The 26152-nt window shown below is 33.8% G+C and overlaps 1 protein-coding gene across 2 annotated transcripts in view; it reads left to right on the top strand.

Moving 5' to 3' along the window:
• LOC143232754 (chitinase-like protein 4) overlaps nucleotides 1–24817 on the top strand; it is a 43950-nt gene extending 19133 nt beyond the window's left edge. Inside the window, exons 1-6 of one of the 2 annotated variants that reach the window (XM_076468563.1) lie at nucleotides 4382–4705; nucleotides 6720–6810; nucleotides 22560–22721; nucleotides 23344–23618; nucleotides 24448–24563; nucleotides 24660–24817. In XM_076468563.1, coding sequence (XP_076324678.1) covers nucleotides 6726–6810; nucleotides 22560–22721; nucleotides 23344–23618; nucleotides 24448–24563; nucleotides 24660–24789 — 768 coding nt within the window. In that variant the 5' untranslated portion in view covers nucleotides 4382–4705; nucleotides 6720–6725 and the 3' untranslated portion in view covers nucleotides 24790–24817. Of the gene's footprint in view, nucleotides 1–4381; nucleotides 4706–6719; nucleotides 6811–22559; nucleotides 22722–23343; nucleotides 23619–24447; nucleotides 24564–24659 lie in introns of those variants that run through there. The other variant, XM_076468564.1, reaches the window with a different exon arrangement.
• The last annotated feature ends 1335 nt before the right edge of the window (nucleotides 24818–26152 follow it).

The raw sequence follows: 26152 nt of genomic DNA, 5'->3' as shown, positions 1-26152 counted from the left end.
GGGGTGACGTTGTAAACTAAAATTTTATTTTTAACTAACCGTTGAGTGGAAGAATGAAAATTCAAACATAAACGTGTTAGAGCATACGATCTGTATAGAACTCCTTACAGACGATTAATTATAAAATATGTTAGCTGTAGCATGTAGAACAAACTGACTTATATATATCTGAGGCAAATGCTGCGGATGTTCTGGGTATTTAGTTTCACGTGTGTATGTGTTGTGTTGTTAGTAAAACAATAAAAAAAGCAAATCTCTCTTGTTATTCTTTGAATCATTTATTTAAGCTCTTATTAAAATATTTTATCATGATATGCGTGTGTATGTGTTTTTATAGCAAAAACACATCGGGCTATCTACTGAGTCCACCGACATGGTATGCAAAAGCGATTATTCTAAATAGATTTGGAAATCATAAACAACATTTGAGGTTTCTGATTTTGAAAGATCGGTATAATGGTTGAATGGATTCGACAATTCGAATGAAGGAAACTAAACCAAAGTGTGAAATAGTTTTCACACTTGTACTCAATATGTTAACTCACTAAAAACAAGCACGTAATAAACCTTTTTTAACTCAAAATCGTTCTTGACTTTTGAATGTCTTTTCTTGTTAAGATTTCGTAGAGAATTCGAATATTTCATTTCTATTGCTTGAATGATAATTTCATATTATTTTGGAACATTGCAAAGTACTTTTTAAGTGTTTGTTTCTTTTCGTTATTATTAAGCAAACAGCTGCAAAACGGACTACTTGTTCCCTGCTCACTGAAGGTATTGAAACTAGGTTTATAACGTTATAAGCCCTCAAACGTCCCGCTGAGTATCTGAAGGTCTAGTTTTTGATGGATTATTATAAAATATTTAATTGTAAATGTATTCAAGCTAAAAGAAGAAACGTGGCAGAAGCGATAAATGTTCATACTATATTTTTCTCGATGAATAAAATGCTTCTACTTAAAGGTTTTTATGTCAGTCGTAAATGGTTTCTTGTAGATTTTCTTCCGCTCGTGGGTCAACGATTGCTTGCAGTATAGAGAGCGCAAATAGCCTATTATTACGCAAACGTAGAAACAGACAAGGACAGATAGCCTATTGTGAGGCACACAGTCGTTGACTGCCTATTGTAAAGACAGACAACTGTAGATAGCATCTTGTACAAACAGACAAGGGTAGATACCGTATTGTGAAAGTAGACAAGAGTGGATAGCTTATTGTAGAAGCAAACAACAGTAGACAGCATATTATAGAGGCAGACAAGAGTAGATAGCTTGTTATAGAAGCAGACAAGAGTGAATAGCCTATTGTAGAAGCAGACAAGAGTGAATAGCCTATTGTAGAAGCAGACAAGAGTAGTTAGCGAATTGTGTAGCTTTACACTCAAACAAGTAAAGGTAGAAAAACATTCACATCAGCGACCATTTACTGATTACTAAACAGCTGATCGTAAATACACTCAGCTCACTACTGTACATCAAGTATATTGTTTACGAATTTTTTTAAAAATTGCAAAAAAAAAAATGCCTAAAGATTTTGTGTACATTGATTTACTTATACCCATTAAGAAATGTATATAATGGAACAGTGATATCACGTATGACTTTGTGTTTTTTCGCTATTCATAGGAGCCACTTGGAAAAGTCACGCTATCGATCGAATGTAACTGTTTTTTTCTTTGTTTGTTTTTTTCATTATGAATTCTGTTAGAATTTATTTTGTCTCCGGTAAGATCAGTAGTAATCAGGTTTACGGACTTATAATGATGAGATACAGGATTCTGTCCCCTGTAGTAGCCATAGTGTGAGTAGCTTAACGTGGTTCATTAAAAACAAACGAATGATAGTCCTTTAAATGGTTTGGTTTGTTTCAAATTTCGTGCAAAGCTACACGAGGACTATCTGCGCTAGCCGTCCCTAATTTAGCAGTGTAAGACTGGAGGGAAGACAGCTAGTCATCACCACCCACCGCCAACTCTTTGGCTACTCTTTTACCAATGAATACTGGGATTGGCAGTGACATTATAACGCCCCTCCGGTTGAAAGGACGAGCATGTTTGATGTGACGGAGATTCGAATCCGCGACCTTTCAGACACACCACGGAAATCCATAAGCTTTGAATATACGCTAAGCCTACTTTTTATGTATTTAAACAACACGTTGTTCAGTTTTGAATTATATACATATTAAATTATTCATATTTTGGATGCCATACGACGGTAATCCATAAATTTTGAATACACGTTAAGCCTATGTTTTTATGGATTTAAAGAATATTTTGTTTGGCTTTAAATTATATAAGTATTAAATTATTTACATTCTGGATATCACGCTACGATAATCCATAAACTAGTTCGAACTTGAATTATCACGCAATTAATTAGGTATTTCATCGAGCTAACACTGTTGTCAAACTTCAGGTAGAATATATATATATATATATGACAAAATCAGTCCTTTAGTGGATAACGCTTCTTCCGTTATATTATGTGATATTTGCTAAGGTACTGTGCACAGTTTACTAATGAGAGCAAAATAATTTACAAAATTTACATAGCTTGAATTTTTGAAAACATTAACTCCATTTTGAAACACAAAACAAAGTCAAAAGCTAATTATTTCTTACTACGGAGTACTGTTTGTTTGTTTTTGAATTTCGCACAAAGCTACTCGAGGGCTATCTATGCTAGCCGTCCCTAATTTAGCAGTGTAAGACTAGAGGGAAGGCAGTTAGTCATTACGACCCATCGCCAACTCTTGGGCTATTCTTTTACCAACGAAAAGTGGGACTGACCGTCACATTATAATGCCCCCACGCCTAAAAGGGCGAGCATGCTTGGCGCGACTCGGGCGCGAACCCGCGCCATTCAGATTACGAAGCGCACGCCTTAACGTGATAGGCCCTGCCAGGCCCTACGGAGTACTGAATATATTGTATAAAAAATATTTTAAATATGCAAACCAGCAAGTAACATAAAAAACCGTGGTGGAATAGGATGTATCAGAAAAACATTTTGGCATTGCTTGGCGGTGCGTAGGTTGTGTGATGTCACCGAAAACAGATTGCTTCTGCAATAGATATGTAAAAGTTCTGTCCGACTCATAACACATATACACTCAGATCTGTTTTCAGATCGGGAACTTAGAATTTTAAAGAAGTAATGACATCAGAAAATAAAGGAGGATGGGTCGACTTCGGGCACTATGAACATCCAGAAAGGTTTGGTTTGGCTTGTTTGGATTTTTGTTAAAGCTACACGAGGGCTGTCTCTATTAGTCGTACCTGATTTATCAGTTATAGGGTAGAGAGAAGGCAGCTAGTCTACACAACCAATCACCAACGTTTAGACTATTCAGTAACTAACAAATAGTGGGATTGACCGTTACATTATAGCACCGTATTGCTGAAAGAGCGAGCATGTTTTGCAGCGGGGATTCGAACCCACGACCTCGAGTCGAGTACCCTAACCACTAGGCCATCCCAGATCCATCTAGAAAGAGATCTGCAACAAGTTTTACATCAAGTATACCTAACAGTAGAGCGTTTTGTTACATGTGAAAATCTACAGACACGAAGATCAAAGACAAAAGCCGTTCACGTGCCACAGGCCACAGTGCACATCGTAACCAAAAACTAAAAGTTATTATAATCTTGCGATTGAATATCTTTACGATTAAAAATATACTGATTCAACACGGTTATCAGATAGAATAGGACAGGATGTTGCGACATGGGCTGTAAAGACGTGGTGAGGCTCAAAAATCATCAAGCTTTGTTTCATGGTATTTATTTGCTGTTTACAAATTTCTTTTTTTAATCTGTTGATAATGATCATGTTATCTCATTATCGTATGTTAAACGTCTATCATGCAATTACTTCAGTGAAATGTAAACCAGATTAAAACCGATTTAAATAATTTATTTAAGACTTACAGATTTTTGTATCATTTTAACAGATAAACTGTTAAAAAGTAGTAGAAACTCTTTACTTAAAATTCACGGATAGATGTGAATGTGTTTGTTTTGCTTTGTTTGTGTTGACTTGTTCTAATTCGGGTTAATAAAACACATAATTTATTTTAAAACAGTGTTTTGTGTGTAGCAGAAACAGCTGATTAATCACATAATTAGACTCTTAGACTCACGTTAAATCTTTGAGGATAATGAACATTATACATGATCGAAACATGTATGAATTATTTAAAATGAAAAAGGTTCATCCTCTTCAAAGCAGATAAAAACCTTGTTGTGACGACTTTTCAAACATGACCTGAATAACAGTTTTCTTTACTGGTCATGACGAAAGGGGAGGTCTTTCCACTCTTGTTTCGCACGCTGCAATTTCTGCGTCATGGAAAAGGAGAAAGTGGTTTGTTCAGGTTACGCTAAGCTTCAGGATTGAAGTGTGAGGGTCATCATATGTACAGCTCACATACAGACACATGAATACTGTGTCACAGCTCACTAGGGGGCTTGAACAGTGTAGGATGACTCCATTACTAAAGCGGTCTTTTCACATTTTCCTCAACTAAACTTACGTCTGCTGGTGTGTTACCGTCTCCTTAAAAAGTCAACTCGGCGATCTACAAACGTATAACATGAATACACTACAGAATTAGATGGAGGCATAGCTGTTTTGGATGCTACCTTTTCACGATTTGAGCGGGGAATTTATAAAAGAAATAACGGAAGCCGTATTATAATCTGGTATTTGTATATACATACAAATATATATATATACATATATATATAAGATATAAATTTATGTATGTGTATGATCATCTGGCGATTGTGTTTTTATCTCTATTATGTTATATGTATATCGCACAGTAATTTCGGTAAAGCTAAATAAGTCTGACATAAATATAGTTTATTTTGATTAATAAGCTTGTAGCAAAGATTTCAGACAACTTGCTTCTTCAGAACAACAATTATGATCACTTAGGCGTGTAGCGAAGGTTTTAAAATTTTGTTTTGTTTGTTTAGAATTAAGCACAAAGCTACACAATGGGCTATGTATGCTCTGCCCACCTCGGGTATCGAAACCCGGTTTTTAGTGCGTAAGTCCGCAGACATATCAATGTGCCACTGGGGGGCAGGTTTTAAAAACTTGTGTGTCTTTAGAGAAGGTATTCTGAGGATTGGCGGGAGTTGCGAAGGTTTTATACTATCGATGTGTCTTTAGAGAAAGTATCCGAATCACTAAGCTCAGATATTTTCATAGATCAAAACTGGAAAAACTCAATTTTAATGTTTTGTTTTGAAAATAAGATAATTTTAAGTACAAATAAAATAGTTAACAGTTATAGCTTTAAGTAATATTACAAATGTTGAACATGTAAAATGTGTTGTACAAAGTAAGTCAGGAGTAAATTAGAAACTTTAGGAAGGCTAATATTTCTAATAACAAAAAATACATTAAAGGGTTTTGTGTTTCTTACCTTTAAAGTATAGTTTTAAGACATTATATTGATCATAGAAGGCGTTTTTGTAAGATGTATTTGAATATAATTTCGCAAAAGCTTGGAAAAATACAAATTAGAGTTCTAAAATATTTTAAAAGTTCTATTTCGATTAGAAATTTATTTTTAAAACTTTTAAGGATTTAGTTTTATTGAGTCTTTTTCCTATTAAAAATTTAATAATAGAGTTTGAGATTTCTGTGTCACACAACAGTCTTACGGTTTTATTAATTTTATTAACAATTAACAATAATTTCCTATGCTGCATCCGGCTGCAAACGTCATCTTCGTTTGACGTCGGTTTTGTGTATTTTGTTACCAACCTTCTCGTTCAGTTGAGCTCTATTCACATCAGTAAAATTTAAAAGACTATCAAACTTGAAGTGTTCTGTCACAAACTATGTGCTATTCGTGAACATTACTTTCGTAAGGCTGCGTTTTAGTGTTGTGAGAGAAGAGATATTTAACAAGTGCATATCACCTAAACTGTGTTAATGATACAGCGCCTGTTTCATCAAACAAATATTTATACTGTCAAGGAGAGTGTAAAAGGTCAGTGGCCTGATGAACTCAAAACGTCGTGACCAAAATACTTATCAGTGTATTCTTATTCGTTCCTCCTATTGCTGATCTATCATTGCTCGATTATTGGAAGGGAAATCGAACCAGTCAGTTTTGGACAGACAGATAGACACATACATCCATGACAGATAATGTGTACAGTAATACAGATAACAGTGAAACTTATACTGAACAATGCATAAATCATTAAGGTAAAACCTTATTACTGGCAATTTTTCTATGATTTTATTTGTAACACTGGTGCTATTTATTTAGAAAAAGTGTTAACCTTTGAACCGTGGCGGATCCAAATGTTCTAACTAATGCTTTTCAGTTATAAAGAAAGCACAAAAAGAAGTGAATCTGAAATCACTTTCCTCATCATTTCTAGGTGACAGTGCTTCATGAAATAAATATACAATTATAGTAATTTATGCGGGAATTGTTATAATTAGTCATCTCATCGCCTAAGATAATTGAATGAAAAAGTTTAAGTCTGTACACCAGTGTAGTTATTACATGAATGGAAGGAAGCCTACCTGTTAAGAAACCCATGTAGACAGGGGAGAAATAGAAACCCTAGTCTGAGAAACAAGTGGTCACTGTTACTTTATATATTATAAACTGTGGATAGAAACAGTGGCATATCAAAGTTAAGCAAAAGAGCTAATATATATTACATTTAACTATATTTACAGGATTCTATGAAGTGGCTTGTTGTGCAACTGTTTGGGCTTGCAACGCTGACACACAGCTTAGCCAGCGATGTGCCAGTCAACCAAACAGCAGGTAAGAAAAGAATTAATTTATTGAATACGGTCTGACATAATTCATAAAAGCTTACAATTCGTTATTTAGACAAGACAAACTCAAATAGTGTAATCACGTTTGATGTAGAACAATGTCATATTAGGTGCAATGCGTATACACAGGGGTAAACAAGGTAAAACCTTCACTATAAACTATATTCATTTTACTAATGAGTTTGAACCCATACACCTGTAAAACAGCAAAAGGTCAGCTATGTTTCAATGCACTAAATAACGAATGGGTAAATAGTTTGACAACATGTATTTTATAAAAATGATATCAATGCGGTAGTCAAATTTGTAAAAACAACAAAATGAATGGAACGTTAGAGAATTTTCATATATATTTTCACTTCAACTTTTTTTTGACTGTCAGATATTTAGATCTTAAGCATACGGGTAACTGTTAGCTGTTATATGTAATCATTGTCATAACTGTTATTTATGCGGGAAAATAAACCTGGTGTAAGTTAGTGGTCAACTTGCAGGGACTACGAAATTTAATATTTATGGCTTGCTTACAATTGCTGCAAAAACGCACTCCACAAACCTCATTATTGGATAATACAAGAATAATGTAACACTTGTTGTTGACTACCTTTAAGTTAATCAGTCTAAAATTACGGACGGCTAGGCGGAGATAGTTTCATGTGTATTTTTGCAAATATATATATATAGAAACAAACAATTTACACCTATATATTGTTGTACTATCACAATCCATAAAATCCTTAATAGGAGTCGTCTAAGATATTTTCCTGAATATATTTCTAATATTCATAAGTAAATGAGCAGCCATAATTATGAAATATTAAAAATCGGTGTAAGAAGAATAATTTATCATTACGCTTATTTATCAATTAATATACGTCGTATCGTACTATTAAGTTCACATGCACCAGAGTAGCTCAGCTAGTTTATGACGCTGAAAATTGGGTTACAATACAGAGCGCAGATAACCCATTGTATCTTTGGACTCAACAATAAAAACAAACAAAGCAATTCGGATAATTAATAACGTCATTTAAATACCTTCGTTATTTTCCATCTTCCAATTATGTTTAGCCAAAAGTTTTAGAACGGTTCACTTAAGTGTTCTGAAATTTCATAGGTAAATTCTAGATGTTATTTGACTAAAATTTCTGTTGTTACCAACATAAAGTGACACTGTATAAAGTAATTCTTAAATAAAGATTGTCCAATACAGCTAATCATTCATAGCTCCCTTTACTATTACCAGTAAACTAATCAGATAAGGCGAATTAGGCCCACACTATAATACTACTACCATAACTACACAAGATGAGGATAAAACAAAATATTCTACGGTATCTGCAATCCCACATCTGTTCACCTGAAGTGGGATTTATCTGTTCATAAGGAGAGCAATCAACCAATAGCAACAGTCACCATAAAAGTTTTGTCCGGCTCTTTGAAACAAATAATGGGATTGCATGACACATCGTTTACACTCGAAAACGTAGAGCGTGTTCAGTGGCATTACGTCTCAGACCATGGACTCTTCGATCCACGACCTAAACATTAACTAATATTTTATGGATAAATTTTAAAGGTATGAAAAAGAGCAGAAGTCATACCGAAGAAATCTTTCATAACTTTATACCGCTGCAAATACAAGACAAACCTGTTTGTTCCAAAATGGTTTTATTGACCTAAATCATTCAGTTATTAAAATTCTAATTCGTTTGCGTCATACTTATCTAAATGTTGGTATGTTAATACTGGCTATGTAGGAGATTATCACAATCAAACCATAATTCTCAGGTACGATACGAAGTGGTCAAACTACAACTGCATCAGTGTTAAAGTGCTGCTTCAACCATTTTCCCTTCATTCTTCCTTTTTAAAGCCTTGTTGTGCCCTATATATAAACCTTCAAAGTTTGGAAAAACAAAATTATGTAGATTTTTGTCCCAAATCAAACAAGAAATTCAATTAAACCTTCAATACCGAAGAATCTAAATATTTTATAACATCATCAATATCATGAAATGAAAATTTGACAAGAGAAGGAAGATTTGTTTACTAAACTGCCCTTTATTTTTAAATTACCATACGTGATAACTTGCAATTAATTTTTAAGTGCAAAAACTGATTTGTTGTTTTTTTAAGTTATTGAATATGTTATGAACATTCTTGAATGCTAAACAAATATACTTTATAAATACTAATAAAACACTGTATGTTCATAATGCATGAAAAATGCACATATCTTCGTCACAGGGCACTAAACTAGCACAATATTTTTGTATTCAGTATATATAGTGTTAAGTCATGTCAGGACAGGTTTATAAGAAACAATCCGCACATCCATCCAGAAAATGATGAGATAAGCTGAGCGAAGGACCTTACAATTCCATCTAGGACGCGATGAAACAAATTGAAGGGAGACATTTCACAATTTTATCCAGTTCATACCTATAAGATGTCAGAGGAGATATTTCACATTTCCATCCAGGGCATAACGAGACAGGTTTACAGAGTTATATTTTACACTTCCATCCGCCTTAGTAAAATGTTTACCAGGTTAATACTCTTGATTAGAAAAACTTTAATATTCACTCTTCTTTAAATATCATTAGAGTAATCATAGACATAGCCGGTAGAAGTGTGAGAATACAGGGCTTTATCATTGTTCCCTAAATTATAGGGATTTTGTGCACAATTTACTGTAAAAACTCAAAAAATCGTTCGAAAGTTTGCATCAAACAGCAGCATACGCCTCAATGTTATTTAGTGAATGATAATTATATTATTATGTGTCATCATTAAAGTTAAATATTGAATTCCTTTGTTTATTTACAAAACACTAGTCATTAAATTCGTTCCACCCCAAAATACCTCTATTTTACAGTATTGTTCCCAATATACATCTTTCTTATGTAACATCAGTTGCTCAAAACATAACAAATAAATATAGTTACGAACTACACAATTAATTCTGCTACTTTCCAAAGCGTAATACTCACAATTAATTAAGAATGAAAAGATATCGAAATGAAACTTTCAAGCAAAGAGTTTACTGATATTTGCTATTTTGCTATTTCAATTTCGTCAGTTGTGATTATTGGCTACGTTTCGAAAAGTTCAAGTTAATGCTTTAGAATATATAGCGGTTTGTAAAAGAACCAAAGAAAACCACTCTGCTGGTAATTCTTGAACTGTGTGAAACACGACTGCTCTGCAATAAGCAAAGAGATCAAGCCCCGCATTTCAGGCACTCGACTCGTAATCTGAGGGTCGCGTATTCGAATCCCCGTCACACCAAACATGTTCTCTCTTTCAGCCGTAGGGGTGTTATAATGTGACAGTCATTTCCACTATTATTTGGTAAAAGAGTAGCCCAAGAGTTGGCAGTGGGTGGTGATGACTAGCTGCCTTCCCTCTAGTCTTACACTATTAAATTAGGGACGGCTAGCGCAGAGAACCTTCGTGAAGCTTTGCGCAAAATTAAAAAAAACAAAACACAAACCGATGTAACAATTTGCTCAATATCAGAGCTCATCAAGACTTATGTTAAAACAATGACATTTCGTAAAAAATAAATATAAAGTTATTTTGAATATATTGGTTTTATGTATTATGATGTTTCTTTGTTTGTTTTTGAATTTCGCACAAAGCTACTCGAGGGCTATCTGTGCAGCCGTCTCTAATTTAGTAGTGTAAGACTAGAGTGAAGGCAGCTAGTCATCACCACTCACCGCCAACTCGTGGGCTATTCTTTACCAACGAATAGTAGGATTTACCGTCACTTTATAACGCTCCCACGGCTGAAAGAGCGAGCATGTTTGGTGCGACGGTGATGCGAACCCGCAACCCTCAGATTACGAGTCGCATCCCTTAACACGCTTGGCCACGCCGGGCCGTATTATGATGTACAATAGGTTCTGAAAGTAAGTCTTGCATCTCTGTCGCATAAGTAGAGTGTTTTTTGCTAGAAAAAAATGGGTAATTCTTCATAATTCAAACACTCTAAGTAAACTATCATCAGCTAAGACTGTAAAAAAATTTTACAACGGATCTTATAAGCTTCTAGGATTACTACTATGTTTGATCCTTAACATTTAGTTCACAACAATCGAACATTCGGATGAGCACCGAATATCTTGAAGGATTTCTCATACAATCATGTATAGGTGAAGTACTATATTAGTATTTTATGGGTTATCAGTGTAGGTGCAAATTAAATATAAATATATATATATATATGTTAACCAACCATATTCTCTATATGCTTTAATAAACCAAAATTCTGCTGTTTAACCATTCATTAAAGAGCTATAGAGTAAACATAAGGACAGAGTAGAATGTTTTGCGCGTCTCTTCATAAATTGTTTTCGTGTATGTGTCGCCCCAAATATTAAATATTTTATCAACACTAGTGTACTGTGATTATAATGGTGGAAAGAGTGAATAGATATTAAAAGAATGAAAATACCATTTAATTTAATCCCCACCCCTACACACACACAAAGAGTTTCAAATTGCTGCCAAGCTACAAGTACTTTCGTTGAAATATAAAAGTTATAATTTATAAATAATTATTTTTGTTTACAGAACGTGAAATTAGACCTTCTCTTATTTTTAATAATTTGAAAGAAAAACTACCAGTTGTCGTTAGAGTTTAAGGGAAATACGTATTATCAACCTATATAGTTATCTCAATTCCAAACGATTCCTTTGTCAATGACTGGATATCATGAGAAACTATTTTTACTCCATTATTCAGTTAACTTATTATGTTGGTTGCAGTCTGGCCGCACGATTTTAGTAGAAGTGAAACTAAACGTACTAAAACGTTTGTTAAAAAAAATGTGAGAAATATCACTCAAATCATCTACGTCCGCAACATAAAAAAATTGAAATAGTTCTGAATGTGATGCTATTTTGCCTTGACTTAACCAGAGACCATATACAGTTAATATAACAAGTGAAAGATGGAACCATAGCAGCCGTGGGCGTTGAGGAAGAATTATTATATGTGCTTATATTCTTAAGAAAGATGCCTCATTGCTGTGGGCTTAAACTAAATATATTATGAAGTTTTTATATATTCCAAAGAATGTTTAAGCCTCTGAGCAACCATCTGTTCATTGAAACTGTGCTAAGCACGTGGCAATAATTAAGCTAAGGGATTAACTTTTTGTAATATAACTTGAGCACCATTACGTACACTAGCTATGTTGGACCCATTGTCATATCCTTGGGCTCTGCTATCCATTGTTGGTATTTCACAATCAGCTAAGTAATCAAATATTATAGTAAAAATATCAGCCCCAACTACAATCAATGAATATCAAAAATTTTTCTTTAATGACAAAGGGAGAACATTCTGATGGCATGATTGCATACCTCAGAATAAATGTTAACTGTTCTTGATAGGATGAATGACGTGCTGCATCTACTATGATAACAATATGTTTAGTTGTAGGTGTTTCCTACAAAATAATGTGACGTGCATGCTAAGCACAGCTTGTTATGAGTTAGAACTAGATCGTAATGACCGAGTAGCTCGATTATTCCTAAAAAATACCATTATCAGGTACACCAGTTCTTTTTTTATGATCCATGAAAGGCTAAACCTCTCTCTTCCAAGAAAAGAGCAGCATTTACAGTCATGTGAAAAAAATAGGACATCCTATGAAAGCCCGTGCATCTTTGAACAGATGAGTCCAAAATTGAATTACTTAGACACCAGAACACAGGACATGTTTGGCGTAAACCAAATACAGCATTCCGGGAAAAGAACCTCATACTAACTGTGAAGCATGGAGGTGAAAGTGTCATGGTTTGGGGCTGCTTTGCTGCAGCAGAACCTGGACAGCTCACAATCATAGAATCCACCATGAATTCTACTGTGTATCAGAGGGTGTTTGAGGATCATGTGAGACCATCTGTAAGAAAAGTAAATCTGAAGTGGAACTGGACCCTGCAACACGACAATGACCCAAAACATACCAGTAAATCCACCAAGGACTGGCTGAAAACTAAGAAATGGAGAGTCCTAGAATGGTCGAGTCAAAGCCCAGATCTTAATCCCATTAAGATGCTGTGGGGTGACTTGAAACTAGCTGTACATGCAAAAAACTTCTCAAACATCTCACAGCTGAAAGAATTCTGCATTGAGGAGTGGGGAAAACTTTCTTCAGACCGATGTCAGAGACTGGTAGATGGTTACAAGAAGCGTCTCACTGCAGCTATTTCAGCCAAAGGGGGTAACACTAGCTATTAAGGGGTAGGGTGTCCTAACTTTTTCCTCAGTTAGAATATGCATTTTTGTAGAGTTACGTTTACAGAAGATCTTGAAAAGTCTTTTCTTTACTTTTAGTTGTTTAGTTATATTCTTATAGTCTCTCAGTATTGTTAAAATTGAAATTAAATACCTATATATCCAAAAATGTTACAAAAATACACAGGCTTTCATAGGTGTCCTAACTTTTTCACATGACTGTATAATCCTCTTTAGGATATCTTTCTGTTTGGTTGTTCTTGAAATAATATTCTTTTCAAGCTACAAACCAACATAGGAGTTTACTACAAAACGTTTTTGAAGCTCACATCACTCAGTATAGACTTTTGTGTGATGAACACTTCTCTCATCCTTTCGAAGCTCTTCATAAAGTTTCTTCCAACCTGTTCTTAGAAGCCAGCATTTACAGTTACAATTGCAGAGCGTGAAGTAACTGGAGTCTTGGTGAGAAGTCATCATGGAACATAGTACATATCTTGGCTAATATTACTCTATACTAGTCAGTCACGTTGACTGTATTCATCATTTTGCAGCAATGACTTTAGTAAAGAACTTGGATAAGTAAAATCTTTAGGGTATTAATAGCCCAGCTCTAACAGCTAGCTAAAGGTTCTATAAAGAATCTTTAAGGTATCAACATCAAAGTCATTGAGTTATTGTGACTTTTCATGAACATTTTTAGAACATTGTAGCTCCGATGGTGATTACGTTTGGTTGTAGAGTCACTTGGCTGTGCTGTGACAGGATATGCTGTGAGACTGTCATTATCATTTGTATTAGTGTCATTTGACATTTCATCATGCTTAATTGGTCTGTTCGAAGTAACAACACGTGTTGCTTCAGACACAGAATGGAAAGCTACGGGCAGATCTTCCTTTTATTTACAATAAAAAAAAAATTACCTTCTTCTACTTTCAACATTTTCTTTCTATTGTTTGAATTTCCTTTTTGTGAAACAGATTTATGCTTATATTGTTAAGACATTCCTCAACTGGAAAGGGATCTTAAATTAAGAAAAGTAAATAAAAAACAAAATATTTGATATATTTAAATATTTGAACTCAAATTCAATTTTAGGCCTATATATCGTGAAACACTATTCATAAAATCTATGCAAGTGAACGTTAGTAATAAATATAACTAAGATTCAAGCATTTCCACTCTTCTTGTGGCAAAAAAAAGAAAAGAAAATGAAAATTGTTTAATGAAAAATAATGAATATATGTATATTGATGCGTATTTTGAATATATAATAAACAATACTATTTTGGATACTTCATTGTAAATAAAAATACAATACAGGTAAAAATATCTGTATATATTTCTTACTATGCTTATTTTTCGTATATAATAAACCGTAACATTCTGGGTACTTTAATGATAATTATTACAGTGTAGAAACGAATACAATGAATAACGGCATTTTACGTGCAGGTAAACCAGTTTCTACTGTCCAAGTGACAGTCGGCCTGCTACTGGTGATATTACGTCTAGGAACATGATTAAAAATAAACATCGTAATATCTGTTAGGAAATAGTTCTTAATGACCCTTAATTTATCGGTTTAATGGCATATTTCTATTATTTACTCGCATCCGATAATATATAGCATCAAAAGTTAGTACTAAAGAGACTGTAAATTTAATGTAATAAACAGTTTATAACGTATGTGGAATCTTCTATTTTTCACGTATTAGTACTTTTTTTTTCTTGTATGTTTTGTTATTGTTTCTAACAAGGTATTTTTTTTCTGACGCTTTAAGGATTTTCTTTGCAATTTTATGTTTATATTAAAAACATCGCCTGTATTTTATGCACTTAATACTTATTAATGCGGTTGAAAAGTAGCATTGAGATTATGAAAATATGACCTCTCATGCCAAAATTAAAATTATATATTATTTTTGACATTAAATAAACTAGCAATTATTTGGTTGGTATATTGAATTTTATCTGACATATGTATATTACTTTTGAGAGACTGTTTTTACAAATATAAATATTAATTTCGAGTTTTTTGTCTGTCATCGACGTAATCTAAGTTTTATTTTAATCCCAAGATTTTTTCCTTTTTGCTTAAAGTATATTCGTTCTCAGTGTTTCTATGATTTGTGTTTTAATTTCGCGCAAAGCTTGTTTGTTTGTTTTGGAATTTCGCACAAAGCTACTCAAGGGCTATCTGTGCTAGCCGTCCCTAATTTAGCAGTGTAAGACTAGAGGGAAGGCAGCTAGTCATCACCACCCACCGCCAACTCTTGGGCTACTCTTTTACCAACGAATAGTGGGATTGACCGTCACATTATAACGCCACCACGGCTGGGAGGGCGAGCATGTTTGGCGCGAGTCGGGCGCGAACCCGCGACCCTCAGATTACGAAGCGCACGCCTTAACGCGCTAGGCCATGCCAGGCCTTCGCGCAAAGCTACAAGAAGGGTATCTCCGCTAGCCATCCCTAATTTAGCAGTGTAAGACTAGAGAGACGGCAGATGTCATCACCACTCACCGCCAACTCTTGGGCTGCTCTTTTGCCAATGAATAGTAGGGTTGACCGTTATATTATAATGCTCCTACGACTGAAGTGGAGAGCATATTTGAGTTGACGGGGATTCGAACCTGCGACCCTCAGATTATAAATCGAGCTCCTTAACCACCTGGCCATGCCGGGTCTGTGATTTGTGTTGTGTTAAATTAGAATGAAGTTCTACTAAGTGTATCTTTCCTTCATAGTTTACAAGATGTTCAGTTATTTGTTTACTTAATGGTATTTCTAAGTTGCTTATACGTTATTTGTATAATTATAGTACTGATGCTTAAGCGTTATCGGTATATATTTTACGTCATAGTTTTTATAGCGTTATCATTAATTTTGTTAAATGTAAGTCATTGATTATTTTTGCGAGATATTTTGAGTTATTACTTGTTCAAGGGTGTTTTAATAATTATGTTGATTTCGATTAGTGTTTATTTAGTACAATTCAGACCTATATGTTGAAATCATCCTAAATTCATTCTCTCGTGTAGAACTGAAGCTAAGTAGTCGAAAAAATTCAATCAATAAACCAGTTATTAAGGCATATTGTTCCTAAATGTGTAAAGTAGACTAGGTATTAAAACATACTGTTCCTAAATGTGTAAAGTAGACCAGGTATTAAAACATATTGTTCCTAAATGTGTAAAGTAGACCAGGTACTAAAACATATTGTTCCTAAGTGTGTAAAGTAGATCAGGTATTAAAACACATTGCTACTAAATGTGTAAATTGGTCCTCTTGAATGTGAAATATTCAGTGTATTATTATTTAAAATAAATAAATGTTATACTTTCAGCAGTAGTAGGCACATATAATTTAACATAATAGCAGAACTGAAGAGAAACAAGACGATTTAAGGTTTCACAAATACATCGTTTATTCATGACCATGGTTTCGCCAGCAGAAGCATCGATTGTATAGCATAATAGCAGTTTGAAACAATTTTACTTTGATGTGTCTCGTGTGTGATCACCGTATGAATACGACAAAGCGTTGTTAGCAATGAGCAAAGTTCGTATAACGAAAGAATTTGGGAAATATATAATTCATATGTTGGGTAATGTATAAGCTACCGTTTCTTGTATAATTGTAGTTTGCATACTATATTCTAGTGTTGAAATTAAGTTCTCATATTTCGTGCAGGATTAAGACTGAATAAATAATAAACCGATTTTTTTTATATTTTATTATCACAAATTATAAAGAGACTGCATCAATGGTTAAAATGAGTTCAAGTTATGATACATATTAATTAAGTCATTAAAAGAGTTATATAGGCATACAGAGTTATAGTCAAATATAAACCACTTTTTGATTTATTATTGCACACATTACATATTTTTGACTATCCACGCAACGGATTAGATGACGCTAAAGACAAGCAAGTGAATTATTTCAGGGAATGTTGCTACTTCACGTTTACGCCTTCATTATAGTGTAACATACGAACTCATTTTAAATTATATGTTCACACATTTAGAAAAGAGAATTAAAAACATTATCACGTCTGAGCAGCAATAGTTAATTTGTAGATTCATTGTCACTTTGTTATTTGATGAACGTTGAAACTAAAATATGAATGTCACGATAAATATAACTCAGAACGGCTAGTATAGGTATTAACACTTTGATTGACAAGCAGAGAACAACGTTTCGACCTTCCTAGGTCAATCAAAGTGTTAATACCCATACCAGCCGTTCTGAGATACATATTTGTTTTAAGTGGGTTTCTCGTTATCAAGAATATCACGATAAGTAAATAATCCTGCAAAACACGGCGATATGCAAGATGTATATTTTTACTAAATCAAAATTTAAATATTTTTTCTACGGAATTTATTCTCTCATTTGATTATTGCATCAGACTGTGATCTCTGACTCGTACAATGCTTATAGGATCAATCTCTGTTGTTAATTATTTTACGATAACAACGACAAAACTACAATTAACGAGCCCTTAGGTTATATAAATTGTTATAATACATTTATAAAAAAATTCTTGTTGTTTTGAATTAAGCACAAAGCTACTCAATGGGCTATCTCTGCTCTACCCACCACGGGTATCGAAACCTGGTTTTTAGTGTTGTAAGTCCGCAGACATACCGTTGAGCCACTGGGGGACAAAAAAAAATTCTTATCACGGAATGTCTTCAGTTGTTTGCGTAGGCTTACCGACGAATTATTGTCACTGCACGCGTGTATAAAACGTGCTTCATAGTATACATTTACTATAAAACGTCGCTCAAGTAACATGCGTGGCGACCTTTAGTCTCTCACGTGCAAACTTTTATTGCGAAATTTAAGGTTTTCCAGTTGTTAGGTATGACCGTATAGGTAAGATCTTGAAAATGAACAAGGAGACGGGAGGGATAGGGAAAACAACATCAGTTTTATGCACCATCGTTGTAATTAGTTATAGCACGTGACAACATTCAGGCCTAACTGACAGGCTTGCCACAGCGTCGTTATATGTTGTTTTTGCTGTCAGTGTTTACGAATTCTTAAACTCTATGAAACTTGTATCGACCTCCAGTAAATGCACAAAAAGGTGAAAGTTGCCAGTTATTTTCCTGTCTGGATAACTGCTAACAATAGAGTTTACTCAATAGTGTCAATATAATGTCGAAAAGACACGTTCAGCTAGAAGTTTCTTGTATTTTTTAAAACCTAGTTAGAGTTGAAAAAACACTTTTTATTTATTGGTACGTAACAACTACATATATAACAAATAAGCCTTTTTTTTTAGTTTTTAATCTAGAAATTTCAGTTGAATTACAAGTACGTTTAAACGGAGTAGATGAGCGTACCCTGTAGGTTAGCGTGATTGGACTGTGAATTCGCGACTCGTTACCACAAAAATGTGCTCCGCTCATGTAATAGTAGCCCTCAGTTGACAGCTGGTCCTGTTAGCTAGCTTTCTTCTGATCTATCGGCTCAAAATTAGGATGGTTTGTTTGTTTTTTAGTTTCTCGCAAAGCTACACGAGGGCTATCTGTGTTAGCCATTCCTAATTTAGCAGTGTAACACTAGAGGGAAGGCAGCCAGTTATTACCACCCACCGCCAACTGTGAGGCTATTCTTTCGCCAATAAATAGTGGGATTGACTGTAACATTATAACGCCCCCACGGCTGAAAGGGTGAGCATGTTTAGTGAATGGGTGTTCGAGCACACGACCCTCCAATTACGAGTTGAGCGCCCTAACCACCTGGCCATGTCGGGCTCATTAGTTCTTTATGTAGCTCTTGGTGGCCCCCCACCAGTACAGCGCTAAGTCTACGGATTTACAACGCTAAAATCAGGGGTGCGATTCCCCTCGGTGGGCTCGGCAGATAGCTCGTTATGGCTTTGCTATAAAAAAAACACACAGCTCTTGGTGGAAATTCTGAAACTTAAACACAGATAAAGAGTTTTAACTTTATTTTATTCTTGCACCATTAACTACCAAATACATGTGTATATAAAGAAATTTAACTTGTATTTTAGGACAAACATCAGTTATTCAACGTGCAACGATTTTATTACAAAATTACGCCCAGTTAGGTGTAATGACTAAAAAACCTAATCTAATACCTGAAGTAATGTGAAGTTTCTCCTTAATTATATTCGAAAAACTCAGATATCTATTTAAAAATTCGTTTTTTTTGCTAACTTTATCTGTTGCAACAAAACAAAAACAATGTTAAATGAAAACGTTTTACACAAGGAATTAAAGTACATGAATTGTTTTTATAGATTCGTTGACTCAAGCAGTGGTATCTAATGTAATCAAATACAACTGATCAAATATATATTGTTCATGTTTATTGCTTAAGAATTTTTATGAAAACTAAACAAAAGTAATCAAGGTATATTTACATCTTTTGAGTGAGTTACGTAATTATGACGTACTTTAGTTTACACTTGCAGTGTGTAATTCTGGCTTCGTTGTTTGTAACAAACTTGCTATAACGACTAAAGAGTGAATTAAATACGTTTGCGTTCTTTCGTTAAACTATTTGTTGAAAAGTCAATCAATTTATTCGTCTACATTAAGTTTTATGTGAATATAAAACATTGTGAAACATTAAATTTTAGCTCATGTGTCATTTTCACACATTAATTAATTAGGTAGTCTGAGTAATGTTGAAAACATAAATAAAAAACATTCAACAGTTTTTATGGTTTGCAGTTTCCTTCGTTATTAAACGTCTTGTCCAATGTCGGTTCAAAACTGACTCCGTCACTTAAATTAACATCAAAGCATTGCAGTGTTTTAATATTTAATTCGATAAATGTTCATTTTATCAGTAAGCCAACTGTGAAAGTAATACAGAGTGAACAAATCTGACACTGACCACTTTCAACAATTTTTGAAATATATTTTACAAAATTTATAAAACTGAGAGGGCATTGTAGTGAAAATTAATTATAGCTTACGTGTACAAAGTATATTAAAGCAGAGTAAGCCAGGAAAGGAAGCCGAGGTTCGTGACATATATATATGTATATAGATACATACATATACATCACTATAAGTTTATTAACGAACTTCAGGGTAACGTTGGTCATTTTACTGACCCATTTCTTGTAAATATCATAGATAAGCCAAAAATTATAAAACAATCCTCTGATTATAAAACAATGTGTTTGGGTTGAGAAAATATTTTACATAGAAGACTGAACAACGTTTCGACCTTCTATGTAAAATTACGTGCATATATATATATCGACATCACTGAATCCTCTGACTGAATAATTACGTGTATATATATAACAGTGGCCAAAAACTCCGTTATATACGTATTTATTTACACATTATTTTATATAATCCGTGATGTGACGGTGGTAATTTGAAATAACTAAATCTTATATATATGTTCATACATACTTAGTATTGTGCCTCAAACAAGAGGTAGATTATCAAATCATGCTCAGGTTTATTTTTTGAAAATAACAACATTTGAAGGTCTGTCAACTTATTTTTTTACTTTTCTGAAAGACTAATCAAATAAATAATACAGATCGAAAGTGAAATGTAATTATTCTAAACGGATCCCTATTCTTGATTTATGAGACTTATAAATTTTAATCAAATAATTCCCTACCCGGATAACCATACTTGTACGTTTTGTGTCCCCTGTCCCTTGTGAGGACCGAGCCTGGAATTTCAGCATTATAAGCTCTTAAGCTGGGAGACATGTCAAAATTGTGCATGTCTTTGTGACTTATTACCCTAAAACGGATATGCCTCATTGTTTGATATTCTATTCAATCTTAGCATTTCTGAAACTGTTAGCTTGTTGTACATCTTCAAAAGTATTTGTTTTCTTAATTCTTATAAATGTTTAAATTACTTTAACGTTAGGTAGTTCTGGCTCAAAAACTAGCAAAAATAACTATATAGAAAGCAACGCTTTCACCTTTATCTCAGCGATTCAGAATTTTCCATGTGGAAGAGCCCCCTCACCAGTGGCACAGCAATATGTCTGTGGACAGACATCGCTAGAAACTGGGTTTAATACTCGTAGTGGGCAGAGCAGAGATAGCCCATTCTGTAGCTTTGTGCTTGGCCCCCCGCTAGTACAGCGGTATGTTTCCGGATTTACAACGCTAAAATCAGGGATTCGATTTCCCTCGGTGGGCTGAGCAGATAGCCCGATGTGGCTTTACTATAAGAAAAACACAAACACAAGCTTTATGCTTAACTTCAAACAAACAAAACTGTAATTTTAATATATAGAATTAGCTCGAATTGAGTAAAGGTGTATAGTTTAACTTTTTAACAAAACGAAACATACATGGTTCTAAGCTGTTAGAAAATCACAGACGCGTAAATTTACTCGAATAGAAATAAATAATAGTTACGAAAAACTCGCACTGTAGTTTAAAAGGAGTAATTTATGATAAAATAGGTAAATATTATTAAACACACTCCTCAAACTGTATCGAAATATCGTCTCTTCATATTACTTTCTAACTCGGTACACCAATGGCCCACACTGAGGGCTTATAAAGCTAAAAATCGGGGTTCGATATCCTGGACATAGCTGAGATAGATTATTGTGCACCTTTGCATTTAAAATCAAACAAACAAAATCTTTACCTCGTGTCGAGTTATTTTGAAACACAAATTTTATTCTTTGTTACATCTGTGCTGTAAAACAGTTGGTATGCACCTAGTAAAACCGGCCTAGAAAGATTCTAAAACCTCTTACTTTATTAATTTTCTTGTTTGTACGAATATAACAGCCATTTCAATTCTCCTTTTTGCTGTTGCCTTTTATTAATGCACCCGAACGCCGTTCCGGTGAGGTCATCGAAAGAAATGGAATCCTTAAGGAGGGTTTGGTTTGAATTTCGCGCAAAGATAGACGAGGGCTATCCGCGCTAGCCGTCCTTAATTTAGCAGTGTAACATTTAGCTAGTTATCACCACCCACCGCCAACTCTTGGGCTACTCTTTTATCGAAGAATAGTAGGACTGACCATCACATTATAATGGCCCCACGGCTAAAAAGGCGTACATGTTTGATGTAACGGGGATTTGAACCTGCGACCCTTAGATTAGGAGTTGAGCGCCTTAGCCATCTGGCCATGTCAGACCCCTAAACGAGAGAAATTTTGATAGTTATATTTAAAAATGTTAGACAAAGACTCATAGAACATTCATTGGAAAATGTTGAGTCGGCGATCAGTTAAGCATTCCACTGATTTCTTAAGGCGAAATTATCATTTCCGAATACAATGTACAGTACGAATACAAAATAAATAATGCTAAAACCCATTGTTCATTTGTCTCATAATAAATGTCTAATTATATCGGTAGTAAATATATATTTCTGTACTTAACATTATTTTTGTTTATTTTGTAAATTAAGACTTTAGCAATACCTTGCTAAAGGTACTACACGGTATTACTTATGTAATATTAAATGATTTATCATTTCAGGTTCCTGCGATTCTGCAATTTTGCCTGAGAAAAAACTCGTTTGCTATTACGAAGCAGGAAAGGACTTTCGACTGTCCCAGCTAGATCCTTGTATATGTACACATCTGTTGTGTGGAGCCCCGAATGTTCCCGACGGTTTAATCTCAAACATCGAAGAGCTGGGTGAGCTGGAAATGTTTATCTCATCAATAAATAGCTTTTTTCTGGTATTAGCGACGCGTATAAAAACAAATATTATCTACCGCATTAAATAAAAACATTCTTACGATACTTGAGTAACTTATAACAAGCGACTCTGGATTGAAAGTATTGTACATCAGGCATTTTAGAGGCTAGTAAAGGATTTCCTTATGGTAAGTTAAATACAGCTGAAAACGTTCAGAAGAGTTTGTTTGATTGTTTTGAATATCGCGCAAATCTACTCGAGAGCTATCTGTGCTAACCGTCTTTAATGTAGCAGTGTAAGAATAGAGGAAAGGCAGCTAGTCACCATCATCCACCGCCAACTCTTGAGCTACTCTTTTACCAACGAATAGTAGGATTGACCGCTCCCACGGCTAAAAGGGCGAGCATGTTTGGTGCGACGGTGATGCGAACCGTGACTTTCAGAGTACGAGTCGCACGCCTTAACCCACCTTACCATGTCGGGCCTGTTCAGAACAGTCTCGAACTCATGCAAAATCCGTTTTCAAAATTTGTGAAAATAGCAGACAGGCAGAAGGACAGAAAACATAAGTCATATAAGTATGATTTATAACTTATAAAATTACGTTTTCTTTTACAGACTCAGAAGATCTGAAAACTTTCTCAGATTTAAAGAAGATAAACCCCAATCTTTATATTCTTCTTTCTCTTCGTGTCTTTCCTGATAATATCGACTCCAAAATCTTGTTCTCTGAGTCTGAAATCAATAATACACTCAAGGAATTTACTAAAAATGTTCAAGAAGTCGTTCAAAAAAATAACCTTGACGGAATTGACCTGAATATTGATTATCTCAAGCGGAAAGAATATGGAGATTTGAGTGAACGCAAACAAATTGTGTCACTTCTTTTGGAGGTATGGCTGTTAAGATTCGTAAAGCATATTCAACTATATATCATAAATCTTTAACTATTCTTAAGCTCATGATACAACAACTACAAGTTAAATTTGTCTATAATGTCGAATGCTTTCAGGTATAATAAAATATAATTATACTCAAATGCCAGGGACGTTATAAAACATGAATAAGGAATTAACAGCCTTAGAATATAAATATAATATCAGTTATATATATATATTATATACCTATAACTATCATGGAAATATTAAATATTAATAGACATCACAAGAATTCTAAGATTTGCTACTTGTTAACTTCAGCAGTTAACAGCTGAGAAGCAGATACTCTCTATTTATTTCGAATATGAATATCCATAAGATACATTTTCCTGTTATTATCAGTTTTATTCCAACAGGTAAAAAGTATAAGAATCATTTTAACATTTAGTAGTTGTATTCCATCGACTAAAATACATGAAACAGTGTTTAAAGATTTATTAGTTGTATGTGTATGTTTGTGTTTTTTATTTATAGCAAAGCCACATCGGGCTATCTGCTGAGCCCACCGAGGGGAATGGAACCTCTGATTTTAGCGTTGTAAAGCCGTACATTTATCGCTGTACTAGCGGGGGACTTTTGCATGTAGTATGCTATAGTTTTATTTTTCTCAAAGGCAGTGAAAGTATAAACTATCATTTGGAATAACAATAACAATATCATTTATTCACGTATGGAAACCAAACGATAGTCAATTTTGGAAAAATGTATTCATAGTTGGACATGAAAATATAATGATGATTATAATATTCCAATTGCCTTTTAAGTTCTTTTTATATTCTTCTAGTATCTCAGATCAACTCTTGATGAGATTGACTCTTCTATTCCTGTTGTTTTGGCGGTTACTGTGGCCAAAAGACCCTATCTTCTTGTGAATGGTTTTGATCTTCCACTGATTTCAAAGTAGGTTTACCATATTTGTCTTTTAATATATATTATATATACCATGCCCTACTAACGATATTATGTGCTCTTAAATATTTTCTTTATTTGTTTTAGGTCTGTTGATTTCATCAATCTTCCAGCATTTCACTTTGATGAACCAGATGAAAGTAATCTGAGACATCCAGGTCGACTTCATGGTGTTGGTGACATGGAAAATGTTGTATGTATACTCATCAAACTATAGAGACAAGTCAATAAACAAATTACTAAGTAAATGAAGTATAAACGAAAGTTGGATCTTTAATTATTTTTTAAGGCAAACAAAACTGAACAGACGTTATCTCAAAGGTATCTGTAAAACAAGAGGAAACTCTCAATAGCCGCAGCTGTAATTAGATCTCAATTTGGCCAAGAAATGGAGTTATGAGCTAAACTTTTGTACAGAAAAAAACAGTCATTCAATGAGCTTCTATAATGCTGCTAAAATGACTATTTTCTCGCGTTAAAGGAAATTCCTATTTGGAAAAAAATAATTCTAAGTAATACGTGATATTAATATATCATCACGAAAGTTACTTTGAGGAAAAGAGAAACCACTTACGTATATTTTACTTGCTTAAAACGTGTTTCATTATGGTGAAACAATTAAAAAGCGATACTTAGATTTTACTTCGTAAAGCGTAATTCATTGTAGGAAAATAATACAGTGGTACTTAATAATCTACTTGTAAAGCGTAATTCATTGTAGGAAAATAATACAGTGGTACTTAATAATCTACTTGTAAAGCGTAATTCATTGTAGGAAAATAATGCAGTGGTACTTTATAATATACTTGTTATACGGTTCTTCACTTTGGAGAAAAGGATCACAAAGTGATACTTTATAATGAACTTTTTATAAAGTAGTTCACTGTAGAGAAAGGATCACACAGTGATATTTTATATTTTAATTTTTAATATTAGTTCACCGTAAAAAAAGGATCATACAGTAATATTTTATATTTTAGTTTTTAATATTAGTTCACTGTAAGGAAAGGATCATACAGTGATATTTTATATTTTAGTTTTTAATATTAATTCACTGTAGGGAAAAAAGTCATACAATAATATTTTATATTTTAGTTTTTAATATCAGTTCACCGTAATGAAAGGATCATACAGTAATATTATATATTTTACTTTTTAATATTAATTCACTGTAGGGAAAGGATCATACAATCATATTTTATATTTAAGTTTTAAAATAATTAGTTCACTGTAGGGAGAGGATCATACAGTGACACTTTATGTTAATTTTTTAAAGAATATTTAATTTTAGGGATGTGATTGTATATTAGTATTTTATACTGTACTTTTTAAAGATAGTTCACAGTAGGGAGAGGGTCACATAGTGATACTTTACATTCTATTTTAAAGGATACCTTATTTTAAAGAAAGGAAAAGAGCGATGCGTCACATTGGACTTTCTGAAGGATAATTAAGTGTCGATTAGGAATTCACAGTGATACTTTATTTTTCTCTTTCCAAGGGATAATTTCGTGCAAGCAAAGAATTAAAACTATATTGTTTGGTAGCACACTTGTATGTATATATGAATTTAATGCATT

The sequence above is a fragment of the Tachypleus tridentatus genome, chromosome 11 (assembly GCF_004210375.1).
Source record: "Tachypleus tridentatus isolate NWPU-2018 chromosome 11, ASM421037v1, whole genome shotgun sequence".
NCBI lineage: Eukaryota > Metazoa > Arthropoda > Merostomata > Xiphosura > Limulidae > Tachypleus > Tachypleus tridentatus.
This window is presented reverse-complemented; position numbering and strand designations above follow the sequence as displayed.